Source organism: Anas platyrhynchos, chromosome 4 (assembly GCF_047663525.1).
Source record: "Anas platyrhynchos isolate ZD024472 breed Pekin duck chromosome 4, IASCAAS_PekinDuck_T2T, whole genome shotgun sequence".
In the NCBI taxonomy this organism is placed as follows: Eukaryota; Metazoa; Chordata; class Aves; order Anseriformes; family Anatidae; genus Anas; species Anas platyrhynchos.
In genome coordinates, this window is record NC_092590.1 from 31415279 (window position 1) to 31441151 (window position 25873).

A 25873-nucleotide genomic window follows, 5' to 3' on the forward strand; every position below is an offset into this window, starting at 1 on the left:
AAATATTTCTTATGAATGTTATTGCATAAATTGTGTAACAGATGCTGCGTTCATTTCTGCTTTTAACAAAAGAGAGCAAGGTTATTTGTGTTTCTAATGATAATTAAAATAACTTTGCCTTTTAGTTCTTGTTTATCATTGTAAATTACAGGTTTAGTTCTGCTTGCTGTCTACTGTGAGCGTTATCCTGTGAACTTCACATATGGAAAGTATAAATCAGTTTATTGTAGTGCATGCAGTCAGTAATATAAGCAAAGGAAGTAAGCCATAATTAATTTATGGTTTGATCTTTAAACAAAAGCTTTTTCTACCCTGTTTTTTTTTTTTTGTTGTTGTTGTTGTTGCTGTTGATAATAAAATTATTAATATAGTCATGTCTTTCATAGACATTCATAATTAAAGGGACAAGTCAGAAGTTCTAGTTCAGCAAAAACAGTTGCAAAGCTATGGAAAAACACGTTTACTTTTCATGCAGTTGATCAAGTGTCTTTTAAATATGCTACAGTATCATAGCTTGTAAGGTGTAGCTTGATTTAATTCCTTTCATTTTGACAGATGTGCTGCTTTTTCTTCTAGTTTGACTCTCACTTATTCTGTATTAGTAATTCAACAAACTCTTTAATCGGGACCAGGCCTATTGTGTTATCATAGTATTATGTACTAAGCCAACAAAAATGGAGGGAATATTTTTATATCAAAGAGTAGTTTGGTGTTGGAGCTGTATTGCAATGTGAAGTTACTTGGGTCAGAGGGCATAGCAAACTCTACCTTTAATAGTTGAAATGGATTTACCGTAATAAAAGAAAATCAGCAAAACTGCATACCCAACTTTCTACATTTTTTGGACTTAGTATTAGGAAGGCCATAGGGTCCTGGATGTATTGGATTAATCATCTAGTCCTGCACTAGTAGATTTCTTCTATGGGATATGATTCCCATTTCCCTTCCAAAAAGTCTCACACAGACGTCTTCTACAACATCTTAGTACATCTCCGTTTCCCAGCTGAAGAGGGAAAACAAGTACCGGAGGGTTCACAGTTTTCACTGCTTTTCCAGCCATCTCCTCTCTTCTGTGCAAAGAGTAGCACTTAAGGGCCCCTGCAGACTGCAGGTGTGATGATGTGCAAGGGGAAGGTGTGAGTTCTGTGCCCAGAGAGCCCGTGGGAACTAATAATAATTTGTGTGACAAATGGCCTCAGAGCAGGTTTACTGCATAATGGACTCCCACAAAACCAGTAGAGATCAACTGCATCCTGAATGGTCTTCACTCACCAAATAGGCTTACAAAGTGGTCTCAAGTAGAGCATATTGCACTTCAGTTCTGCAGTAGGAATAGATCTCATAACTTCACCTGCCACGATTTGCAGTGAGGACAAGATGAGGCTGTGCTACCTGAAATATACTTTAACACCTAAGGATATTAATTGAGAGAATGTATCATCAAAGCTTGAAACAATTACCTGTATGGGATGTGTGTTGGAACTAACGGAGTCTTAAAAAAAATACATAATTGTTTCTCCTGTATTGGGTCCCAGTAGTTACATAAAAATGAGTTTAATTTTCCTGCAGCGAACAGCTTGCACTTTTCACAGTTGTGCTAACACCACAAAAAAACAAAATCAGCAGAAAGTAAAGATTTAGATTGTGTGCTGATCTGTTATGCAGCTTTTTTAATCCTCAGGCCAAGAGGCCAAAATCCTTATGAATACTAAATGAACCCTTATTTGGTGGAGGTCATCATAAAGCCAGGGGAATTACTAGCAGTTAAAACAGTAATGCTATCATCTCACTTACAGGTAAATCTGGATATAAACTACCAAGGTTACTTGTTGCAGGGATGTTTTTATCATCTCCTTGCTTAGCTATTTTTTCTCTCCATACCAAAAGAAATGCAGATATGTAGGTAAAACTAAAATTATAATTATGGTCTGTTTTGGTCTGCCATCAAATAAGGTTTGTGTCTTTTTGGCTCATAGGGAGTCTGAAGAGAGAAACAACTATAAAATTGTTAGTCCATCACCAAGTTACTCCTCTGAAATTTTGCACCAGAAGTGGCCTTAAAAATCCTTTTGTACGTTGCTTTGTTCGCAGGGATAGGAATAACTTTTTTCTGCTTAAAAGTGTCCAGCTATTGTGGCTTTCAAATAATATAGACATGATCATTCTCCTGCTAAGACAAAGCAAACATTTGTTTAACTGCATGTATGAGCAGAGCCAGCTGACTTCAGTCTTGAATGTCAAATCACCATTCTGCTAATTTCCCAGAGGAGTATTTTTAAGTCCCATTATTAAACGGATCATTTTAAGAATGTGACTACAAGGGCAAAATGAAGTGTTCATATTTGTTCAAAAGAACTGAATTTGAATTGTGACAATGTTATCTCTTTTTTCCCCCCTATTTCCTTATATTAGTATGTAATGAAAAAAAAATCCTAACTTTCAAATAGTTTGGAATATTTTCTCTTCAAAAGCAAAGAAGATTAATAAGATTCTTGTTCAGTTATACAATATTTACATCAGTGATGCTAGTTGTACCACTGATGCTCATCTCAACTGTTCAGAAAGCACTGTGACCACATCTTCCTTTCTGTAGTAATATTCTTTCTGGGGGAGGTAATATTTTTTTACCAAGTTTGTGTCAAAATCAATGCCTGTTTCTTCCAAGAACATACTGTATTAGGCTATTCTTAGTATATGTCATGCAACAAAGCTTGGTGACGAGGCCAGATCGTGGTAACCTCTGGACTGCAGCAGATGTTGCTATTTTCTCTGAGCTTTCAGAGTTTTAAAATCAGGTGATGTGGTAAGATTTACTCATGTGGATAACATCGAACCACAGTATGATGACACAAATTGTGTCTTAATAGCACAGAATGGTGCTTCATGAGTGATCACAGGCAAAAATATCCTTATCAAATGGTTGGAAAAAAATGCTTCTGCTTTAAAGAAATGTTCTGAGAGGAGTAAGGACGTGTACACATACTCATTATTCAGCTCTTACTTTTGATTTAGAAGTATGTAAAAAGATTAAATGGAAGAACAAGAAATCTGATCTCAGATCAGATGTGAACCATATATCACAAGTAATTATTCCAAAATCTGTCTATTACTCCTTATGAAGCTTATCCATGCGAATCATGATTTTAAACAACTATTTCAATCATGTGGGTGGAGAAAGTGGAGGTTTGTTTCAGACCAGAATCCTGTCACAGCAGTTTTCAAGCTTAAAAGTTCTTGGCTTCCAGACCAATTGATATATCTTCTGACTAGGAGTTTTTATTATTAATTGTATAGGCATAATTTGGCTTTCAGCAAAATCAAGGGGAAAATTCCTGGACCCAGCAGCATTGATGATGGATGTCTTTCTGGAGTCTGTGATGTTAACAGATACTTAATTTGTATGCTGCACAGACAGATATTGGGACTACAGTGAGGAAAACAACGTTTGTTGTTGTTTTGGTTTTTGTTTTTGCTTTTTCCAAAGTGCAAGGATAGATGATTTACCCCTATGGACTACAGAAGGGATTTGCAATCCATTAGTAATCTTTAGGTAGCATTAATTATAACAAACAGTAGGGCTGAGGAAAGTGTTCCATGCCACCTCTCCTGTATTTCTCAGAAGGAGATCTGGTGCATGCCTCAGCATGACTGGTAGCAGAGACTTTTCTTCCAGACTGTACTCCTCTTCTTGGTTCTCCCACACCTTCATGCGAGTGATATATTTATTTTTAATTCCTCAAGCGTTCATAGTGCTGAGAAAAAAACATCTTGTGATGAGAGCTTCCAGGCCCCAGGAGCAGGGCTGTGCGCCTGCAAAGGCTGTAGCCCCCAGGGAATACAGCAGCAATGTGTTTTTGCTCTCCTGCTGCTTCCCCAGTGGTCACCACCCTGCCCAGGGCTGGTGCTCCTAACTGCCAGACTGAGAGCAGGAATTCGGCACTGCCTGCTGTGATTACAGCTCATGCAGATGTATGGAAGGCGTACATTTGTCTCTGCCACTGTTGCCATGGCACTGTGGAGGACCACAGAGGCTCCAGCCTCTTCCCCATAACCTAAATAAATACACTCCTGGCGTGCTTAGCACTGCTGGCTTGGGAGTGACCTGGCCAAGGGGCACATCCTAATGGGCTCCTGTTTCCTCATCACTGACACAGGGGCAAAGGCCAATGGTTAACAACATTTACTCTTTGACATTTGCAAAATGTCAGCTGTGTCAATGATATTATTTTGTAGAACTGAAAAAAAATTCCCCATGTGTGTCAAGCCATAAGAGTTTTAGCATCCATCATATGTAATCATCAGCTGTCTCTGAGGGTTCCTACCCCTCTTTTTTTATTAGCAGGGAAGGATCCCTGTATTGTTACATTCCTTTGTTATTCTAAGTCCAATAGATAGATGGTTCTGCAACTGGCATTTCCTGACTGCATATAGCAGATGCTAACATATAAACTCCTACCATCACCATTATTTAGATTTTTGGTTACAGAAGTAACAGTAGTTAAACTTAGTAGTAACTCTGTTGTAGTTTAACTGGCTTAAAGCCTGAGGATTACACATGCTATCTGAAGAACCATTTTAATGTGCTTTGTTTTCTAGCAGTTGTACATATCTGTATGTGTACCTGCCTATGTATCAGAATGATACAATGCCATTAGATGGCATTTATGATGAGATACAACTTTCCAAAGTATTTTGATGTATGTGAGGGAGACATCACACTGCTAGTCACTGTTGAACATGAAGCATGTAGGAGCTACAGCTCAACTTGATCAGGGCCACTCAACAAATGTGGGGCTGGGGTATCCTTGTGTTCTGAATTTTTTCTTTGTCTTTAGATTCCAGACTGGAAAAGCATTAAATTGATGGTTTTGGTTGTTTCACTCCCACTCGTGGAAGTTACTCTTTCAGGTACTACCTTCTGCATGATTTCACTTGCTCCTGCTACTCTCTGCTTCCTATGGTTCCTAAGTATTCCTTGCTGATACTGGGACTGAGGTATTCTGGCTGCTGAAGAAAGATGGAGAAGATAGTTAAAAATAACTTTTCAGAGGAAAGATGGTGACATTTTGGAGATGTAAAAATATAATGATGATGATTGTTCTGTAAATAAAAAGAAAACACATTCTCCCACCCCTGATCATCTTAAGAATGAGAAGATGGATTTTTAAATAGCACAGGACTGAAGAAGTTCATTGGCTGTCTTGATTTAACTCACTATCACCAAACTACAATTTGTTGTCCTTTGATCAGTATAAATAGTAGGGAGCATAGTTATTAATTCCATACAGGAAAAAAATGGACAATGCTCTCAATAAAATCACAAGTGTGCAGCCTAATCTTTGTGAGCCTCAGAAACTAGACAAAGGACTTATTCATGTGCTAGCATGTTTCTATGTGTCATACACAGTAGAAGTTGAATTTGATCTGAAAAGATTCATTACTGAATAAACCACTATTTTGTATTTTAGTAACAGTCCGAAGTGTAGGAGGTAGAAATTGCTGAAATTGTAGAAGTAGATAAAGAAAGGAAGAAATAGAATATAAACAGCATGTAGGAAGGAAGGTTAACAGTAAATAAAATAAAGCTGGAAGAAATATTGGAAGCTAAAATAATGTGACTGGTTTCCTATTCTTTTACAATGTTTGGTTACATCACATGGTAAAAATAATGTTAAACAATATATTGCAATGACATGAAAATGTGTAGATGTAAAGTGGCCATAAATTGCTGTAACTCCTTAAACATTCTTGTGTTTTTTTGGGTGAGGATTTAGTTTCTTTTTTTCCTAAGCTTATCCACCAAGACTAGCCATAAATATCTTCAAATTAAACTAATTAAAACTTTTTAAAAGCTATTTTAAAATATATTGTTCCAATATCCTCTACTCTGTACTGTTTGTACTCTATAAAATGCCATGCTGTAGGTTTTTAGGAGATAATAATCTGCAAAATGAAATAGTCAGTGTCCAGGAAGAAACTATTAAAGTATATCACAAGTGAAAACAAAGAACAATGGGTTACTGGGAACTAGACATCAGGGAAATACCTTAATGATAGAAACCATGATATTACCAACTAGTATGTAATAAACTCCTTACCAGATAGTAGCTTGGGGAGAAAAGGTCTCAGAATTGTAACATTATAATAAAACTAATTTGACAGTTCCTTCAAATAAAAAAACTGCTTCCACTTTTAAAGACTAACTGGAAGGGAAGTATCCCAAGGCAAAAAATGCACAATGAGCATTCCCATCCACCCATTTATAAAAATAATAACTTTATTTCTCAGACTGGAAAGGCTATGTAAAGAGCCTATCAGACTGGGAATCTTAATGGAGAAAAAGAAAGAATCACTTGGGGAGAAGTTCTACAGCATAAAATTCAGAGTAGAGGTTTTGTACATTCACTGAACCCTGAGGGTAGAGGTGGGTTATTAAATTAGAGTAACCCAGGGGGAAAAAATATCTTTACCTATCTGTAGCTGTAGATATATGTATAGCTATCTAATCTATATCTACATCTATTTGTGCTATGAAATGGAATGTGACTTTCATAGGGAAGATACATGTGATTTAAATGTGGAAGAAAAAGTACCTGTCTGGTTAAAAAATAAATAAAGTGAGGGAAGGGCTGAAAGCATACGTAGGTATGTGCACATGGGCAGGAGTATCTTAAAGCTGTTGACCCAAATTAAGTGGTTCATCTATGGTGAAGTACGGTTTTTGTTTTGTGGCAAAAGAAAAACATCCAGCTGTCTTTCTGTTTTCTTTTTCTTTCTGCTATTTGTTTCTTAGATAATGCAGGCTTATCCTGATTGGAAATGTGCTGTATGTTCAGGAGAGCCATCAGTGCAAGAACAGAGGCAAAGCTATAGATAAATTCAGGCCTGGCTGAAAATTCCATAAAATGAGAAGCCAGAGTAAAAATCGGTTAAGGAAATGAGAAGTAGGTTGTACTGGGTAAACAGTACAGATGGAAAGAATCTTGACAATAACAACTACTCACAAACCCATTCCTGGGAACAAGACAACATGGGAACCAGAAGCAGAAGATTATGCAAAGGTATTGCAAAATATGAGTTAAAGAGTGAAGGAAAAATACTTTTCTGATCCCATCCAGAAATTGACTTTCTATTAATTGAGAGAACAGTCAAAGTTGGCACTGAAGTAGTCTCAACAAGTAATTTAGTAAAAGATATGTATTTTATTGTAGTTTGATAGATGATAGTTAATACTGATAAGTCTAATTAGTCTTACATTTATGACTCATTCTGTATATTTCAAAAGTACAGATTGACAATATTTCAGGTAATGAAAACTGTGTTCTGTTTCTGTACACTGAGTATGATTTCCTGTGAGTAACAGAATATTATAATACAGTTACATATTTCTGGCCAATGTAAGAAATACATGCAGCCTTAGAACTACCTGTTCACATGAGATGCTACTAATCACAACCAAGTCAGACTAATTAAACTTCGCTAATTTAGTTTGTACAGCTATTCACATTAGTATGCTTGAAAGACAAACTTCTTTGTTCTATTTCATTTTATTTTATCTTGAGGCTCATAAAATCATGGTATTTGGCAGCATGGAATAAGGGACATTAAATCAGCTTTTATGCTATTGTTAAGGAACCCGTAGAGGATGGGATTCAAGCAGCAGGACATCATGCCCAGCAAATGACATATGCAATATACTAATTTAAAATGTCTGTTAGAAATGAGAGTGGCATTAAAATCCGTCACAACATGGAAAAGGTGAAGCGGCATCCAACTGAAACCAAAAACAAGGATTAGCACTGTCAGTCTGCAAAAAACTCTCCTAGATCTAGTTTTAATTCTGACGATGGATTGGGATACTGTAATCATGTCCTGGATCTCTGTGTTTTCTTCTGGTTTCATCTCAAAACAGATAGGTACCCCTGGGATGAATTTACTGGAGGAAGAGAGCTGGCTTTTTTCTGTGCCAGAGGTTTCTGGGAGGTCTCTGAAATTAGTATTATCCTGATGGTGCCTTAAAATAGCAGGCATCACACTGGAAGTCTTTTTGCTGTATCTCCTGTGGTGCTTTCTGACCAAGGCGCAGCTCCACCGGGTGTGGCTGGAGGGCTGTGTCTGAGTGCCCGTACTCTTAGATGGGTGAAGTGTGAGGTTTATCATCTCGTTTTCTTGGAACTTGTCTTCCTTGTTGGACAGCCTGGCACCTACACTCCTGCAGACGCTGGTGTGACTTGCAGTTAAACACACGAGGGGGAGTATATACTGCATGAACAGTAAGGATATGGTAAAGGCAATTCTGTATGAGTCAGAAGGCCATGACTCAATACACAAGAGCCTGTTTTCCAGTGCCTCTAAATTCAGAGTTTTGCTGAGGTCCACAATTTTGTGGAAAACTGGCAGAGGGGAGCAAATGGCACAACCGAAGGCCCAAATGATTACTATTAAGAAATAGCCTTGTTTTGCTGTTAGATTGCTGGCGAGGGGATATTTTATCATACGGTATCTGACTGCGGCGATGGATATTAGCATTAAAGTTGAAACTAGAACGGATGCACATTGGAGGAAGGGCATTATGTGGCACATGACAGTGCCAAACATCCACTGGTCAAGCAGGACAGATGTCAGCGTGAAAGGAGAACAAAACAGCACAACTAAGATGTCAGAGAAGGCCAAGTTGCCAATGAGGATGTTTATTATTGTCTTCTGCTTGCGTTTTGTTAGAGCCATTAGTACAAGCAGGTTTCCCACAAAGCCAGCTAAGCTTATAAGTGTGTATAGCCCAATGAGAAAGTACTGTATGTCATCGACACTGCTCCTGTAGTCTTTCCAGGCAGAAAAATTATTTGTAGCAGCAGAAGTGTTCTTGGTGGGTGTCCTGTTGTTATGGTCTTTGAATCCTAAATCCATTTTACAGTCCTGCTTAGAACAAGAAAGGCATTAATTACCAACTGAAGTAAAGATGATACTGGCGTTAAACAGACTGTAAAAAAAAAAAAAATAAATCAACAACAACAACAAAAACATAATTTTACCTTGTATTACCTTAATGCAAATGAATTAATAGTAGTGAAGCAAATCCTGCATAACTTCACGTTAACACAAATTCATTTTGTAGGTTTTGTCATGTGGCGTTCAGCACACCTGGGCCAGGTAGCTGGCTGCTGAGACTGGACAATAACAATGTAAGGATACACATTATGAAGCTGGCTTTTAGCTGTGCTTTGCTATAGATTGTATTGTCAGCCTTCCCATGAGGGAGCAGTTAGCTACAAAAGCAATCCATTTAGAGCCAGGGAGATTACTCATGTGAATAACAGCTCATTCATATGAGTAAGGAAATTACAACCACCATTTGGGCATGTGCCTAGTCATTACATGACAGCAAACTATAATGAGCGCACCTGAAAACATATGAAGTTTTGACATATGTTAACAACTGCTATAGTATTTCTTACCTTGCTACTAGAAAAGTGACACAAAATAGGTAAAAGATTTCAGAAATAATCAGTTTCTACAGAGATCTACTGTCAGTGCTCCAAGATGGAGCTCCTAACGTCATGTGTATACCAACCATCTTCTAATAAGTGTTGAACATGTTTTAACTGTTGCTCAGGCAGAAGGGAAAACTGCCTCCAAAACAGCTGAACAAAGCAATTTTACATAATACAAAGAGGGCAGTGTTAACTGTATGCAAACCCCACCAATCATTTGAAAATTCAAGAAATTTTCAAAGTATTCATCACAGAAACATCTACCATTGAAATCTAGCTCTACACGAAGTTTTTCTGTGTACAGAATCTCCATGTGATTCATCCTCATTTTAGAGGAAAGATAAAGACAAAAAAAATCTATTTAAAATTCCGGTTTAACTTTAAAACCCACATGTATTAAAGTTTCAAAGTCAAAATTCCCCAAATTGCTTTGCATTTAGAAATCTTAGGCAAGACAAAGCAATAAGATCTAAACAAAACCAAAACATACATAAGTTGAGCAGAAGACTAAATTTGGCAACCAAAACTGGCAGATCTCCTCAGGAATGCAGCTATTCTTAGAGGCCTGTGTCATGCAGACTTCTTCATAGAATGATAATATTATTGATTTCCTCTACGCTTGCAGATGTGCTCCTTCCTTCACATCACCACATGTACATTCCTACCAGAGAGGTGCCATAGGGGATCTTGAACCATATAACACCCTCAGAAGATTCACTGGCAATGTGTTGTGAGGTAATCTCAGGTAAGATTAGAATTACTTATTTTTTAAATACATTTCAAGTTTTTAGGTCTTCACTAATGTGTCGGGGGGAACTTAGCCTTGACAACTTCTCACAATATTGAGCTAAAGTGTTTTTTAAGAACGTATAAAATAGAGATAAGGATTGGATATGTGAATGTAGGTAATCTAAATATTACAGTTTTTCTTGTATGAGCTGGGTGGCACTAATGCAAATCACTGCTATTTAATTTTTCCCAGTCTTTCATGAAATAGGGAAAATCCATGTAAGAGACAAAAAAACATCATCTGAGACTATGCTCATCTTGAGACTAACTTTAAAGGAGCAGACTAGAGATTCTGTAAATCACCCAGTCTCTCTTTATTCGATACTGATAATACCGGAAATGTACATTTTGGTTGGATTCTCCTTATACAACTATTAGCTTAAAAAGTAAATTTTTTTTTTTTTACTTAATTTTCCTGGGTCAATGTATCTGAGTTGCTAGCAATCATCTGAAAACAGTATTATCTGCAGACCACAGTGACTTCCACCATCAGCTGAAATTTCTTTCTGTTCTCTAAATGTGAGTCAACATAATTTCTGTCTGAGAAGACCAGAGCAGGTTTCTGCCTTGGATGAAATACATACCCCTACCTCAGTCGCATGGAATTACATCCCTCACATGTCATATGTCTATCTTTTTTTTATTTTTATTTTTATTTTTTTCCTTTATTCAGCATGGAGGAAGCACGAGGTTGACTAATGACTGATGCTTTTGCAGATTTCGGAGTGTGCGTGCAGCTGTAACCTGCAGACTTTTTTTGATTCATGAAAGTCATTTCAACTGTACATTGCATTTCCACATGAAATACTGCCTGCCTGACATTTTCAGGGTGAACAATCCATTATCTTTGCATAAAACCATTCACCTTGGCTAAGAAGTGTGTAGGAAAAACCCTTGCATATAACTGAGGAGTTAATAATGAAAAAGCCATTGGTGTAATTCTAGACAATTTTCTTTTTGTTTGCCTTCCTTTTGCCTTCTTTTTCCAGTTTATATTTTGCACAGACCAAGAGGGCATTATGAGTTGAGCATCCCATTGCCAACTTGTCAGTTTGAAACTAAGCAGGAGTTATTTAAGAAATGGAAATGAAACTCTACTCAAGAGCTAGATCTGTTCAAGCCTTGGTTACTAACAAACCAGTCATTGCCTGAGAATAGGAAGACTAATAAGAAAGAGAGAAGTAAATCCAGTAACATCTCGATACTAAAAAAAAATAAATAAAATAATTCTCAAATTCTTAAACTGCTCTTGAAGTGATGAAGACTCTGAAGGAAGGAGCTCTTCACTTCTTTTGTTTGCCTGCATATGTTAACCTTTGCCAAAAAAAAAATCATTATGCATTTTCTTCTATTTTAACTGATACTAGACTGAAGGACTACTCCGTAAAGCAGAAACAAACTGCAGATATTTCCCTCTCTTAGGAAGATTAAGATTGCTTTTAAAGTACCTACAGGTATTTTCAGTAATGGTTAAACTCTCATGTAGTTGAATCTGCCCAGCGGTCATGCCAGGTGGTGACAGTGACGCTTAAGTTAAAGTAGTGAGCTAAGTTAAATAGTAGGCCTCTGAGGACAGTTATGTATGTACTGTGAGAGTTTTGTTGATCCCTGTACCCAAACTGAAGTTTTCTCACTAGACTTTTTGGTGGTTTCGGCTGTCATTGACAGGGTTCATCGGTGCAAGGAGAAAGGGCAAGCATCCTAGTTAGTAGAAAAGACTCTCTAATTAGTTCATTTCATTCTAGCTATGTGTCTAAAGAGAAATCTGTATAATTTCATTCACTTGTGTTTAGCTGTGTTTAATTCTTATTAAGGAACTCTGAAGAAAATTTAAACAATCTGGTGGCATTGCTGTTATTTCCTACTGCCATTTTCACTTTTGGGTGACTTAAAATAAAAAGGAAGAGTCTCTCAAGACACACCACAATTATTTTCTCTCCCAAGAATTTATATTCAATAGATGTAATCCTAAGACTAGGGTCAAGGAGCAATGTTTTGTGTGTGTTGCTACACTGGAACATGTTTATTAAATGAATGTTTACTGGCTTCTTAAAGGCTTAATTAGATGATTGTTGGCAGGTTCTGTGGATTCCTGCCTTCACTTAAAGACTGCAGTATGGCTTTAGCAAAGTTGTTCATCATGTTTTTAATGTAATTCTTGAAAAACAGAAAGTGAACATGTTGTTTTTGTTGAAGAAGAAATATTTTGCCAAGACACATCAATACTGAAAATGCTTAGCAGGAGTGCCTCTGAAGTCCAACCAGGGCTCAGCAGCTGCGTCCTACCAGTGCTGGGGCTGCCCTCTGTCCTGGGAGAGAGCTGGGAAGGCACCATCTCCCATATAATGTCCTGCTTTTCATGAGGAAGGAGCATGGGAAGAAGGCACCACGTGCACTGGTCAGGTACTGATTGGACACTGTACACCAGAGCACTGCAGCCACTGCCTGCACCCTTGACCTGTAGACACAGTTTGTTTCAGACTGACAGAAAGAAAGGGAAGGACAGGCATAAAACCACAGTCTTCTGATTTCCACGGAAAACTGTTGTGCTGACAGAAGTTTCCTTTGCAAAATGCCCAAACAGGTTTTATTTTCATTTTTGGTTGTGTGAAATGAAAGCAGGCTTTTCTCCAAAAATTGCAAAGTGGATCTGTTGCTCTCCAAGCTTCCTCTCCTGCTCAGAGGAAACACTTGCTCACTCAGCCTGAGTGCCACTGGCAGTAACGATGCAAAAGGAACAATGTGTGCCTCCCATATCAGTGATCCGCTGTCCCCAAGCTCGTCTTAGCATACCAATGACTACACAGGGATCTATGCACTTACTGGCATTTTTATTTCTGCTTATTTTGTTTAACAGTTGCTTTTCTTTCTTTATTTATTTATTTTTAAGGACTCACTTACTCTCCCTTGATCATTGAAGTTGGGCAGCTCCAAGGTAGCACGTGTAATGTAGCTTTCAGAGAAATGAGGATTCCTGAAAGTTCCACTGTGGGGAATAGAATTAAATGATATAGCTGCTTTTGAAAACATTGTCCTCAAAATTGAAGTGTATTTCTAAACTCAATGCACCACGGTGCCAAGGTGTTCTTGTACCTATATTCAAGTTCAAATTTGATCAGTCTGAAGGTACCTGATTTGTTTTTAGCTGGTAGTTCCAAAATTTGGATTATTTTCATCTCCTACATCAATCAGTCAGTAGCATTTCCTGAGGGCATCTGAGATCCCCCTTCTGCATTGCTGGTCTGCATACATCCCCTGGGACTGAGCTCAGCTACACCTGTAGCTCCCACAGTGGGAGCATCAGCCAGATTTGCTCCGGTCTCCTTTCATTTCAATAGAATGCGGGAGGCAGAAGGCTCAGCCACACGAGACAGGAGGGACTACTGACCAAGGCTGGATATAAACATTTACTGCAAGAATCAGATTAACTCAGTAAACATTAAATGCAAGGACTATTTGCAGTTAGCTTTTACAGTATAGTGTATTTTATGATGGCTGATATACTACAATCTCAAAAGATCTTAGGCTATACCTCCTTAAGTCACATTCATCTGTGATGCATCTTAATGTTACCCTTAGAATGATGTTGCTCTTGTTTTCACCAGAATCGTGCTTCAGAGATGTTTTCAATTGTAGTTGATGTAAGGTCTGAGTAACAGATGGAACTTAGAATATTTTTCAGGTTTAGCTGGATTAAAGATATCAGATAACATAGAATATGCTAGTTTAATACTTAACATCTTGAAATTCATCTCCTTATTCCACTTAAAGCTGTTGCTTAAAATACAATATCTATAAAACAGAATTTAGTAGAGTGAATACACCAGCTATTTCTGTTTCTTTACATATTTAAATGGAAATTGTCAGGAATACGCAAGTTAGGCAGGCAGCCATCCTCCACTGAAGGCATTTGCTCTGTCAGGAGATCTTCCTTCTGCTAGATGAGATGCTCATATTAAGGCTTAATCGTGGATAAGATCATGTATCCTACGATATTAATACCTATTAAAATAACTAACTAGCTGGTGCCTGTACAGTCTGTTCAGTCTATGTCAGAGAGCCTGTCCAGGACAATTTATCTTCACTGCTGAGAGCATCTTAGTCTTGGAAGTCCTTCCTCTACCTTAACAGCAGGAGAGGATATACAGGGAGAAAGCAAAACACAAAAAATCCCTTTGAAACACAGCCCCCCAACCCTGTATTACTGGAGTGTATAGGAAAAAAAATGTCAGAGTCTTTTATAACTTCTGTGTTGTAAAATTCTGCTAATGAGCTGGGCTGCGCTGCCTGACCACCTAAGCTTAAGGGAAGCACTGAGCTGTGTCGTTACTACCTGAGCAACTGTGCCCCATCTCAGCAGACAGACAGGGTCCGAGCCCCACACCAAAACCACCGATGAGCTGTGTTCACAGCACGGTCTGAAGATCAAATGCTGCTGCTGCAAACGCAGCTGCTCTTTACGTGCAACAGCAAAAGCTTGTCCATGGAGCCGGGAGAGTTCAAAAGATTCAGCTCACTTCACAAGCCCAGAAATATTGATTTTCGTGCGAGCTAGTGATAGGTCTCTTGACATGCCTAACTCAAAGAAGAATTGCAACATTATCCCGGAACAAAAGAACATGGCTTCCCAAAACAACCAAAAGCCATCTAATGAGATTATTTCCCCAGCTCCAAGGAAGTGCGAGGCAACTTAGCGGGGCCTTTGCTGGCCAGAAGCAGCAAACTTGGGATGCGCTCCTGCATCCTGTGGCGCGGGGTCAGCAAAGGATGGAGTCACAAAACCAGGTGGGACAGTCACCCACCCACCCTGGCATCCTTTTGCCCTTCCACAGCCCTCTCGGCCACCCGCACTGAAGTGAAACCTGGGCTTTCTGCACCCGCTGCGCGGCCTCGGCACTTACATGCAAATTTACACCTCTGCCCCCTGCCCACCCCGCTGCCCCCTGCTCACCTGCAGCCACGGGGAGCCCGCTGCAGAAGGGGCCGCGAGTGCGCAGCCCCCAGGCACCGCTCATAGCCCCGGCACGGCTCTGCGGGAGCAGGGCGAGGATGCCCGGCAGCGCATCTTATGCGGGTGCTGCGGAGGCGCCAGGGCCAGGCACCCGGCAGCTGCTGCTGCTGCGGTGCTGGGTGCTCGGTGCTGGGTGCTCAGCCGGCCGCCGCGCGGGTGCATTTCGGGAGAGCGCTCCGTGCGGGGTCTGGAGCCTATTATTTCCCTGCTGCATGCTCTGACAATTAGAGTTTCCATGGAAATGCAGTGAGACTGTAAACAAATCCCGCGCTCGCCTGTATTTAAGGGATGCTTTCTCTTATTTATTTATTTATTTTTTCTTTCTTCCCTGTCTGATTTCAGGACGTTTTGCAAGGGTGAAATTCTCTACATGTTGTGGGACATCGGGAAGTCTGAACAGAGCCCGGCACTCACAGGGGGCTGCCCCAAGCACTCTCCGGTTCCCCCCACTTTGGCTGGAGCGGAGCCTTGGAGGCATCCATCCATACTGCTCGAACAGCCTTTAGGTTTTGCCGTTATTTTAGAACAGGTGGGAGGTGATGGATTCCCCCAGACAGTTCTCCTTTCTGAGGTGAGTAACTCAGTTCTTACAGCAGCAAATATCTGAAGGGTGGTTTTACTTTTTTTCTGGGCCATCAGCAGGAAGTCAAGCCTTTTCTTTTTTTTTTCTTTTTTTTTTTTTCTTTTTTAAGCAAGCAATATTTTAAAAATTGTGGGGCATTTCATAGCACAAAACATGAAAAGACAAATTCTGCCGTTCGCACCAGCCGCTGCCTTCTAGCACGAGCAGTGCCATTGATCATAGCCCAATTACAGGACTAGCGGAGACCTGAGTGATGTGCAGGTCTCTGGGAGCACAGGTGGCAGAATGTGACACGAGGATGTAATGACTTTTCCATTTGCCAAGGCACTCCTTAGACAGTTGATATTAACACGGTACTGCAGAAAAGCTGTCAGTATAATTAGCCAGTGACAAACTGTACCGCACAAAGACAAACCAGCTGGATCAACCATCTTGTGAAATAGCTCTGAAAGTCCAGTTAGGTTCCTTATTTAATTTATGTGGAAAAAACCATTCATTTTAGGGTATGTGCTAAAGGAACAATTAACCTCAGTCTTCATCGGCTGAGCTCAGTATGGCAGGGAAGATTGCGTCCCATATTCTTTCATCCGCTCCTGCATTATTCACCACCCACTGCTGGTGAATCACTGCATGTGCAAGCGGAGCACAGGGAGCTGCCAGGTGGAAGTGACGTGCCAATCCATCTCATCATTTTAAGACAGCTCTCCTGTTAGTCACAAAGGAGACCTAAATTAATCCTTGTTAGGGCTGAGCAGCAGTTCTTAATGATTTTGACCATCTTCCCACCTAACACTGGTGCCTTGGAAGCTTTTCATGCACATATTTGACCTGAAGATAGAAACCCACCCTAGTTCTCACCTCCTATGCAGGGATTTAAGACCATCTCCCAGGGCACAGATTTAACTGGGTGCCCCTTGTTCCAGGGGAGTTTCCCACATTGCTGACCCTTCTGCTTGAAGTAGGAGTTCCCTCCTAGAAAGAGGGAGTCTTTAGAGACACCGTGTCTTTCTGACTACAGCAAGCTGAGGTAGCCTTTAAAAAACAAAAAAAAAAAAACAAAAAAACAAAAACAAACAAACAAAAAAAAACAACCTGAATTTGCTGGAAAAGCCCACAAATGGGAAGTGATGGGATCTTGCATCCCCCAGCTATGATTTATGTGGGATGCTATTGTACCTTTGTGAAGGTACAGCCTACCTTCGTGCTGACCATAAGGTGGGCATTCACCTCTTATAGTTTCCCAAGCAGCCTCTAGAAATTACATGCTCCTTAGTAAAAGCAGTCAGTAAGAAAAGGGTTTGTTCCTCAAAGCAATTTTCTATAAGAACGAAGCATCCTACCCATCTTATTTCAGGAGAGTTCATCAACCAATAATGTACTGGCAGGTGTTTTTTTTTTTTATTATTATTTTTTTATTTTATTTTTTCTCCTTTAGCCCTGGACCTGTAAATAACACCAGATTCTTCCTCTCAGCTGTATTTGGACAATTCACTGCTAATATTTGTGTCCATGAGAGACAATTACTATTCAGACCATTTGCATATTTTTCCTTTTCAGTGGTTGTGAACCTCTGAATTGCCAGTAATACTACTGAATAATAAAATAGGTGATCTACAGATAGGAAACGTACTGACATTAGAGGACTGGCAACAGATAATAGCACAAGTTCCCTAGAAACCAGCCTTCATGGGGTTGTTGAAACCATGGAGGAGTCCTTGAGGAAGTGAGAGATAGTGACGATGAAAGATAGCTGCTCTGGAGGAGCTGGGGAAGAAAAATGAGATTTCTGATTCAGAAGGACACAAAAGAAAATGCAGGACAGAACTCTGCTGTTATAGAAATACAAATGAACTGTGGCATGTTTCTAACCTCATTCCCAAAGATATCTTTCTTTTGGGAGTATTATCCCAATATATTTGAGAATTTAGCTTCTAAAGGCTAACTGTGAAAGAATGAAGAATCTAAGCTCTATCTGAAGTCAGCGAGAACCGATGAATGCCACTGAAATAGCAAGTTGTAAGCCACTGAACAACCAAATTCCACAGCATGCAGTTGTCGCCCTCAATCGAAGCTCGCCATGAGTCACAGTCTGATGTTATTTTAAAGTTTGCTACTGATAGAGCCCCTATCCATCAACAAGACAACCCAAAATAGTAGGATGTAACTACTGCAGAATTTGAGGTATTTTGTGAGATGCATATAATGCATTCTTGTTGGTTAATATTTTCCTCACATGTCCACACAGCTGATCATCCCACACATGTAAAAAATGCAATTAAAAATACTGGCTGTGTTTTGCTTCTGGGGATACATGTTTGGCCTGTCCCTTTCACAGGTTATTACCTTGTGTAAAGCAGCTGGGTGTGAAGGCAGTGAGCCATGGACTGCTGAAAATGCTTGAGATGTCTTTGTAATGAGACAAGACATCTGATGGTTAGCTAGTAAAATACTTCTAAGGACAAGCATTTTTGTTGCCTAACAGGCATTGTCACGTTTGTTGGCTGGTGTTGTATGCATTGACTATTGATGCCACTTCTGGATCATCATGCAAGGGCCTATTTCCGCTTCATTTGAAGGCAGGTGGGAGCTTGTGTTTGAGTGTACGTGAGTTCAGTCCCTGAATGCAGAGAAAGTGGGATGGCCATAGCAAAAAACATGACTTAGAATTTTAGCCAGGTAACATCTCAAGCTGTCTTTCAGTAGCATTGCATATTTTTGGGGTAGCTTTATACTAGTTAGTTTGAGCTTATTATTGGAAGTGGAGCTGCAGCAGCAAGACACTCAGTTGAGATTAACCACATAATTATTCACACAGCTTCTTTGCATTTGTGACACCAGCCTTCAAGTGAAGTGTTGTTATGTTTGGTGTCAGTTGCAGTCATTGCAGAATAAACATGCTCTTAGCCAGAGAATTTGTTGCTGTTCTTATTGTATTCAACAGTAAAATGTCTATTTAGTCTACTGATGACAGGCTTTTGCCCCAAGGACCACAAGTCCCTTATCTGTGAATCGTGTAACATGAAATGAAAGCTTTTCAGTGGTACTGCAGTTCCTTACTAGGAAATGGAAGCAATAAAAATAAATAAATAATACAAAAAGCAACAACCACCAACCATCAGTTTTTCCACTCAAAATAGTAACAACTTCAGTTTGTTTTATATACAGTAAAAAACACAAACAACTCTCAAGGTGTTCTTTTACTCTGCGGATATTAAGTTTTAGAGAGGGATTGTGTTAGCTTAACGCATGACAATGCATTGTAGTGAAAGTGACAGCCTCGTTTTATGATGTTTTTTATGGATTTGAGAGTTACAGTGAGAAAGCATTTTAATGGGTTGATCTCTTGGCATGTTTTTTCCATGTGTTTCTGCAAAACGTCTTGTTCCTTTCTTTGTCCTATTACTTCAAAGAAATTCTGTGTTCTTTTACTCATGCTGTTCTATTTCCTTAGTTAAGATGATTGTCTTCTTTTCATTGTACTTCTCTTTTTGCAGTGTCACGTCTTCACACAAACACGCACCATCAGTCCTCCAGCCTGGGGTGCCTGTGATGCACTGAAATAATGTGCTCCAAGGAAGAGGATAATCTCCTACATGGTGCCTATCTTGCTACTCCAGTGTTCTCACATCCTGACAACAATTGGCAATAGAATAAGAGTTACTGAGGAATTATTTGACATCTTTGTGAATTTGGTGCTCCAGTTGGAGACAGTCAGCTGCATGCTGAGACAAGATGCACAGAATGGCTGAGAACTGCTAAAACCAGAGTTTCCTTCAGAACTTACCTGATGCTATGCAGCTTTTAGTGCACAACATGCATTTTATATATCTATCTAATGAAAAAGAGCATGTTTCTGTGTTTTAGAGTGATTATGTATTAGTGTGTTTTATTGTTCCCATATATGTGAAATTCTTTGGAGAAGATTGGCATAGTTCCTACAGATTCAGTCTTCTGAGGTGAGCACACAGCACAGAAAGCAAGTATGGCAGAGCAGGAGGTCTGTTGTAAGACTGTTATAGCATGTACGTATATATATAGATAGATATATACACATATACTATATACGTTTGGAAGACTCACATAGCCCTTTCTATTGCTTCCCTGCTCTGTTTCAAGCACCCACCTGCAGCATGAATAACTCCATGAATGATTGTTGCTATAACTGTGAGTTCAGGTCACTGAGTTTGTGACGTGTAAGGTCTATCTTCTGTGTCTTTTAGGTAATAATTATTTTTATATGGTATAAAAAAGTATTGTAAGGCTTGCTTCCTATGTTTATATGATGTATGAAATTCTTGTGTAGACTGACCACTATGACAAAACATTATGAATCACTTCATTTACTGACGAAATGGAGATTCTCATGATTAATGACGAAATGGAGGAAAAAAGATCGTACCTGCCAGAAACTTTTCTCTGGTGGGCACAATGTCATTTCTCTGTTTGGGTTTTGCTAGGACACCAAATGTAATGCCTGTGTGGTGGGTTTACCTTACCAGGCCCCACCACACCATTCTCTTACTCCTTTTTCTCCATAGGACAGAAGGAGAAAAAGCAAGATGGAAAAGGTCATGGGCTGAGATAAAGATGGGGACATCACTTATCAATTACCATCATGGGCAAAACAGACTTGGACAGACTTGGCTTGGTGAAGATTAATTTAATTTATTACCAATTAGAAGTAGAGTAATATACTGGGAAATAAAGCCAAAACTACAGAAACCTTCCCCATTCTCCCTTCCTCCCAGACTTAATTTCATTCATTCACTCAACTCTTCTACCTGCTCCTCCCCAAGCAGGAGACTGCAGGGCAATCAGTAATACCTTGGATTGTTCCACACCCATAACAATGAGTGTCCTCGTTTGTACATGTCCTAAACTGTTACCAGTTTAGGATTAAATATGTTTTTTATGGGATCCTCATCACTAGCTTAGTTTTTTTTTGGGTTTTCTGCCTAAGCACATCCACCTTTGCTCTGCTCAGACGGATTCTGGTGCATGCTAACGATCCACACATAACCGAAGTTCTCAAGAGGCCTGCACTTATCTCCTGGGTGCTGGTGGTAAATGTCAGCAGAGTGAAGCAAAGCTAATTTACAGCTACGTTCAGAGCAGCCCTGAGGTATGCCTGCACTTTCCTTCCTCACGTTGAGGGCTGCAGGTTAGATGCAGCTGAGCTGAATGCCTGTAAATACAGGAAGAACACGAACAAACCTTCCCATGAGGCTTATTCTGCAAAACATGTTACAATCATTTATTGCATGTAACTATTTTTTCTTAGCAATAATTAACACAGATACTTGCTTGAGAGCTATCCACAACATAACAGAGCATTGTCCTATAACAGAGGTATTGTAACTGTAACTCCTTGCACTTGAAAAATTAATCTGGATCCTTGGAAGAGTTAGGGCACTTCTGTTTTACATGAGTTGCAAAATCCTAATACAGCCTGCAGGGAGACATTTTTCAGGTGCTGTTCAATAAACCTGAGTCGATCTGGGTACCTTTTCTCCAACTTCTGTACTAGCTTCCAAACACCCTGTTGTTCTTGTTTGTTGTTGATGGTGGTTGGTTGACTTTTTTGCTTTTTATTTTTTAATGCATATTAAAATAGATCTTCTGCAGAAGTGCCTCTTGTGCGTGAGAGCCATGTATTTCACGATCATCAAAAGAGTGAATGGCGAATAAAATCATTATTTTCTTTTTATGAAGTTGCCCCATAAGCAGTAAACTAGACTCCTACAGCTGCTGATAGTTTGCAGAGCTATTCAAGCCAGCTGCGTATAAAAGTCTGGTTGATGGAAACTGCAGTTTGTAAAAGCAGCAGCAGAGCTGGCCAAAGCTGTAGCCTCTGACTTTCCAGCCCTGCATCCACCAAGGAGCTTTGCTCTCTGCTGCCTGGGTCCCATTTTCCTTCCAGCCCCTTTGGATATCCCCCTGCTGCATATGAACCCCATGGCTGGGATGAATGGCCCTGCAAGAGGGCCAGAGCAACAGCTGAATTTTCATGCGGTTTGAAACGTTGACATTTGGGTTTTAGAAGAGTTTTATATTGCATCTAACTGGAAAAAAAAAATAGCAACGGTGGCAACTTGACAGTTCTTCTCAATCCATCCATCTCCCTTCGTGCAAAATGAAGACCAGGAGCTGGCTGTGCTGGTTTACAAACTTTGTGAAGTTGCTCTTCGTACCTGAAGCCGGCTCCTAGCTCCCTTTCCCCAAAAAGCTTCCCGTTCCGTCCTAGCTTTGGCCACGAGGTGGCAATAACTTGCAAACAAAACGCTGAAACTGCCAGGCAGCGACTGGAAACTGTCTCCCTCCCTGAGCTTTTCGCTGAGCTCTTTCCCCTCCTCTTTTGTTTCAATATTTAATTGCATTTATTTCGGAATTACTAGGCAACCCACCCCCAGATGTGTAATTTAAAGGTGATGTGCTTGCAGTGAGATTTCCAGGATCCGCTCAGCAGAGCACCATCCATCATGTGATGCTGGGATAAGGTGGAGTTCGGCTTTAAGGGGGAGTCTCCAGTCTTCCTCACCCAGCTTTGGGATCTCAGCTGGAGGAATACCACAGGATCCTTCCCCTCTCCCTGCTCCTCAGACAGCCCTAGAGAAGACCAAAGGCAGGCAGAGAGCTGCAAGGTGAGTTTCCCCTGGGGTTGCTCCCGATGCTGCTTGGGCTGGTGGTGCTGGCTCTGCTAGGTGCAGGTGACAAAGCCCCATGTGCCAGGTGGGACCTGGCCGGGTGGACCATGGGCTTGGGCTGACAGCATTTAGTCCTTTCTTTCAAAGAGCTCCAGGAGTTTTTGCAGCCTGCTGCTGGTCAACTCACACCACCTTATTTCACCCTTTCCATCCATTGGTGCTAAACTTTTGACTAAAATCCTTCGGGAGAGTTGGAGGGGTGTGTGGAGTGGGGGAGACTGTGCAGCCACCCAGAGGGATCTGCAGAGCTGTGGGCTGCCCCCGGCCCATGTCAGCTGCTGGGATGGGGAGGAAAGTCCCTGCTAGTCGGGGAGCCAGCGGAGTGGGAGACAGGGGACAGCACAGTGGGCCAGGAGAGGCAACTTCACCCTTCCTGCTGTCTGGTCCCTTTGGGAGAGGTGGACAGGGAGGGATGGAGGACTCCTTGCTGCCAGGGCTGTGTTTGTGAGCTGTTTCCCAGCCGTGGTCCTAGGCTGGGTCTCAGCTGTGGGGAGCGGCAAGGTGAGGAGCAGTGGCATTTTCTGGGTTTGAATTTGTTATTTAATAAATAAGTGAGAGCAAAGATTGGCTAAGAAGAATTAGAAACAAGAGCCTGGAACCAAGGCCTGCCCCTGTGCTGAGTGCAATGAGCTGGTGAGAAAATCTGGCCAGTTCTCTACTTGTTCCCTCACCTGTCCTGCTTCTGCCGTTTGTCCCATTGTGTCCCAGGCTGGACCGTCCACCTTGCACAGTACAGGTGGCAGGGGAATAATTAAATCCAGATGTTGATTTTCAGGCTGGGGTAAAATCATACCTGTTGGAAATCAAGGAGTTCTGACTCCACATCACCTGCATGCTTGTCCTTTGGTTAGAGCACCTACCTCAGGCTCTGGCTGAAGCAACGCTTCAGGAAGCCCTGTGGGAGGCTTTTTCTTTATTGGGCCCTCAAGCAGACTATGTGGGACGGGGAGACCTGGTAAATTTAGTTAGCAGAGGCATCAGGTCTGAGAAATAATGCTCAGGTGCATGCCTAGGTAGCTTGCAAATCAGAGTAACCAAACCTCAGGCAGAGATGCCGTTCCTCTGAAGCCACTGATGTTAACTCTGTCAGTAAGATGTCACTCGGAGGCAGGCTGCGTTGCCTGTCAGGGTTCCACAAAGCCATGTGGTGATTAGAGACAGCCTGCAAAGCCGTCTGAGGTAGTAAGCCTGGGGCACCGGTGACAAGACATCATGATGGCAGGGTCATCTTTTTGCTGACCCTCAGGAGAAGCTAGAGCTGCAAGCCCAGCACAGGGCTGGCTGAAAGGGTGTCTGCCACTCGGAACAGGTAGAGGGGACTTAGATGGCACCAGGATTTATACCAGATATTATTTAGGACCCAAACACACCCATTCTGGGTAACTTTTAATGAAGTACAGTTCAGTGTGTTATGTTTTTGCAGCTTTTGTGACAAGTGCCATATGGAGCTGGGTTTAGAACCCACTTGCGTGAATTTTAAGTGGCATCACTTTCTTTTCGTTACCATAACCTAGGGTTGCATGAGCAACAAATTTAGCTTATGGGGAAGGGGGCAGAGGCAAACTTCCAGATTCAGGGTGGTTGCTGTTAACAGTGAGTTGGAGTAGAGGTGTGTAAGGTTATTTCTTTTTTTTTTTTTTTTTTTTTTCCTCCTGAACACATACACCCAAGTTTCTCTGATTTTAATATTGGAGGCCTTGCAAAGCAGTGCTTATTTATCCATGCCTATTTATATTGCACGGATGTGTGCTCTGCAGTGCTTATTTTTTGCTGGCTTTTCTTTTTTTTTTGTTTCATTTTGTATTGTTCTTCCTTCACTGTGCAATCCTGCTAGCTGAGATTAAGGTGTTCAGAGCTCCTGATTTGCCTTTGACTCAGCACCAATGCTGCTGTGGGCGCCTGTCCACTCAGCATCCACTGTATGCATTAGGTGAAAAAGAATGCAGCAGTTTGTGTCATGATTTTTCCACCCCTCAGGTGTGGTTTTCCCCCCTGTTATGCTGTGGCTGGGTATAATTGCACTTAAAGCAGCCTGAGGAAGCAGGTCTTCACAAATAAAACTTGTAAGAAGGAGACCTAAAACATCAAACACAGGTTATGCTGCTGTAAGACTGAAGTTGATTCTCACCTTCTTATTTCATGTAACTTGTGCTAGCGAGGCAGTATTGGGAAGGGCTGTGTTCCCGGATGGCAGACTCACATTTTGACTTGCCTCCTTTCTTTCCCTGGCCCTCTGCCCCGATCCTGCTTAGGACAGGAGGCTGTGACTACCGCCCACCTCAGGGACCTCCCTGTTCCTCTCCATGGCCCCACGGAGAAGCGGTGCTATGGGGCTCAGGATGGTGGCAGCTGGGGGGTGGGGGTCACCCTGGGGTTTTCGGATGCTGGGGCAGCCTATATGCCGGGGGGGTGACTGGTCCTCCTTTTTCCCCCCAGGTCCTGCGAGAGAGATGTGGCACCAAGGGTCTCCTTGCAGGCTGATGGGCACTTTTCAAACACCGTGAGAGGTTTGGATGAGACCTGTGGCAGCTGGGAATATTATACAGCAAGTTGGGAACAACATGAATGCTTCAGTTCTCGGCTCCCTGGGAAATAGTTCCAGCTACCTGAATTTTTCGGAGAAGAACTCGCAGATCTTACAGTTTGAGGATGAAGATTGCCACGTGCCTTTGGCCATGGTCTTCACCTTGGCCTTGGCTTATGGGACTGTGATAATTCTGGGAGTCTCTGGGAATCTGGCCCTGATTGTCATTATTTTAAAACAAAAGGAAATGCGCAATGTTACTAACATCCTCATTGTCAACCTGTCCTTTTCTGATCTTCTAGTGACCATCATGTGTCTTCCCTTTACCTTTGTGTATACCTTAATGGACCACTGGATTTTTGGGGAGGCCATGTGCAAATTGAACCCCTTCGTGCAATGTGCCTCAATCACCGTCTCGGTCTTTTCTCTAGTCCTCATTGCCATTGAGCGCCACCAGCTGATCATCAACCCCCGAGGCTGGAGGCCGAACAACAGGCATGCCTATATGGGGATTGCTGCCATATGGATTTTAGCCACGGCTTCCTCCTTGCCTTTCCTGATCTACCATGTGCTAACAGACGAACCCTTCAGAAACATAACGTTTGATGAATATAAGGACAAATATGTGTGTTTGGACCTCTTCCCCTTGGACACTGCCCGGCTTTCTTACACCACGACTCTATTGGTGATTCAGTACTTTGGACCACTTTGTTTTATATTTATTTGCTACTTAAAGGTAAGAGAGACCCCCCTCTGTGATATGTCCTTCTT

At 41.2% G+C, this 25873-nt stretch overlaps 2 protein-coding genes across 9 annotated transcripts in view; one reads left to right on the top strand and one right to left on the bottom strand.

Annotated features, from left to right (window-relative positions):
• Positions 1–25873, top strand: part of NPY1R (neuropeptide Y receptor Y1) — a 52073-nt gene that overhangs the window by 19632 nt on the left and 6568 nt on the right. For 6 of the 7 annotated variants that reach the window (XM_027456496.3, XM_038178063.2, XM_038178061.2 and 3 more), the window contains 5 exons: positions 9116–9182; positions 10117–10236; positions 15634–15862; positions 19369–22515; positions 25015–25838. In XM_027456496.3, coding sequence (XP_027312297.1) covers positions 25092–25838 — 747 coding nt within the window. In that variant the 5' untranslated portion in view covers positions 9116–9182; positions 10117–10236; positions 15634–15862; positions 19369–22515; positions 25015–25091. The remainder of the gene's footprint in view (positions 1–9115; positions 9183–10116; positions 10237–15633; positions 15863–19368; positions 22516–25014; positions 25839–25873) is intronic. The other variant, XM_038178066.2, reaches the window with a different exon arrangement.
• Positions 7206–15580, bottom strand: NPY5R (neuropeptide Y receptor Y5). 2 transcript variants are annotated; one of them, XM_027456494.3, is made up of 2 exons: positions 15232–15580; positions 7206–8919 (listed from the first exon to the last, which is right to left on the bottom strand). In XM_027456494.3, exon 2 carries the CDS (start codon positions 8905–8907, stop codon positions 7573–7575), a length of 1335 nt encoding a protein of 444 aa, XP_027312295.1. In that variant the 5' UTR covers positions 8908–8919; positions 15232–15580; the 3' UTR covers positions 7206–7572. The 2 variants fall into 2 exon arrangements, with proteins under 2 accessions (XP_027312295.1, XP_027312294.1); XM_027456493.3 differs by having other exon boundaries at positions 7206–8916; positions 15232–15579.

Bases quoted from the DNA above. Each gene is read 5' to 3' on its own strand.
- NPY5R (XM_027456494.3), bottom strand. From the start codon at position 8,907: ATGGATTTAGGATTCAAAGACCATAACAACAGGACACCCACCAAGAAC.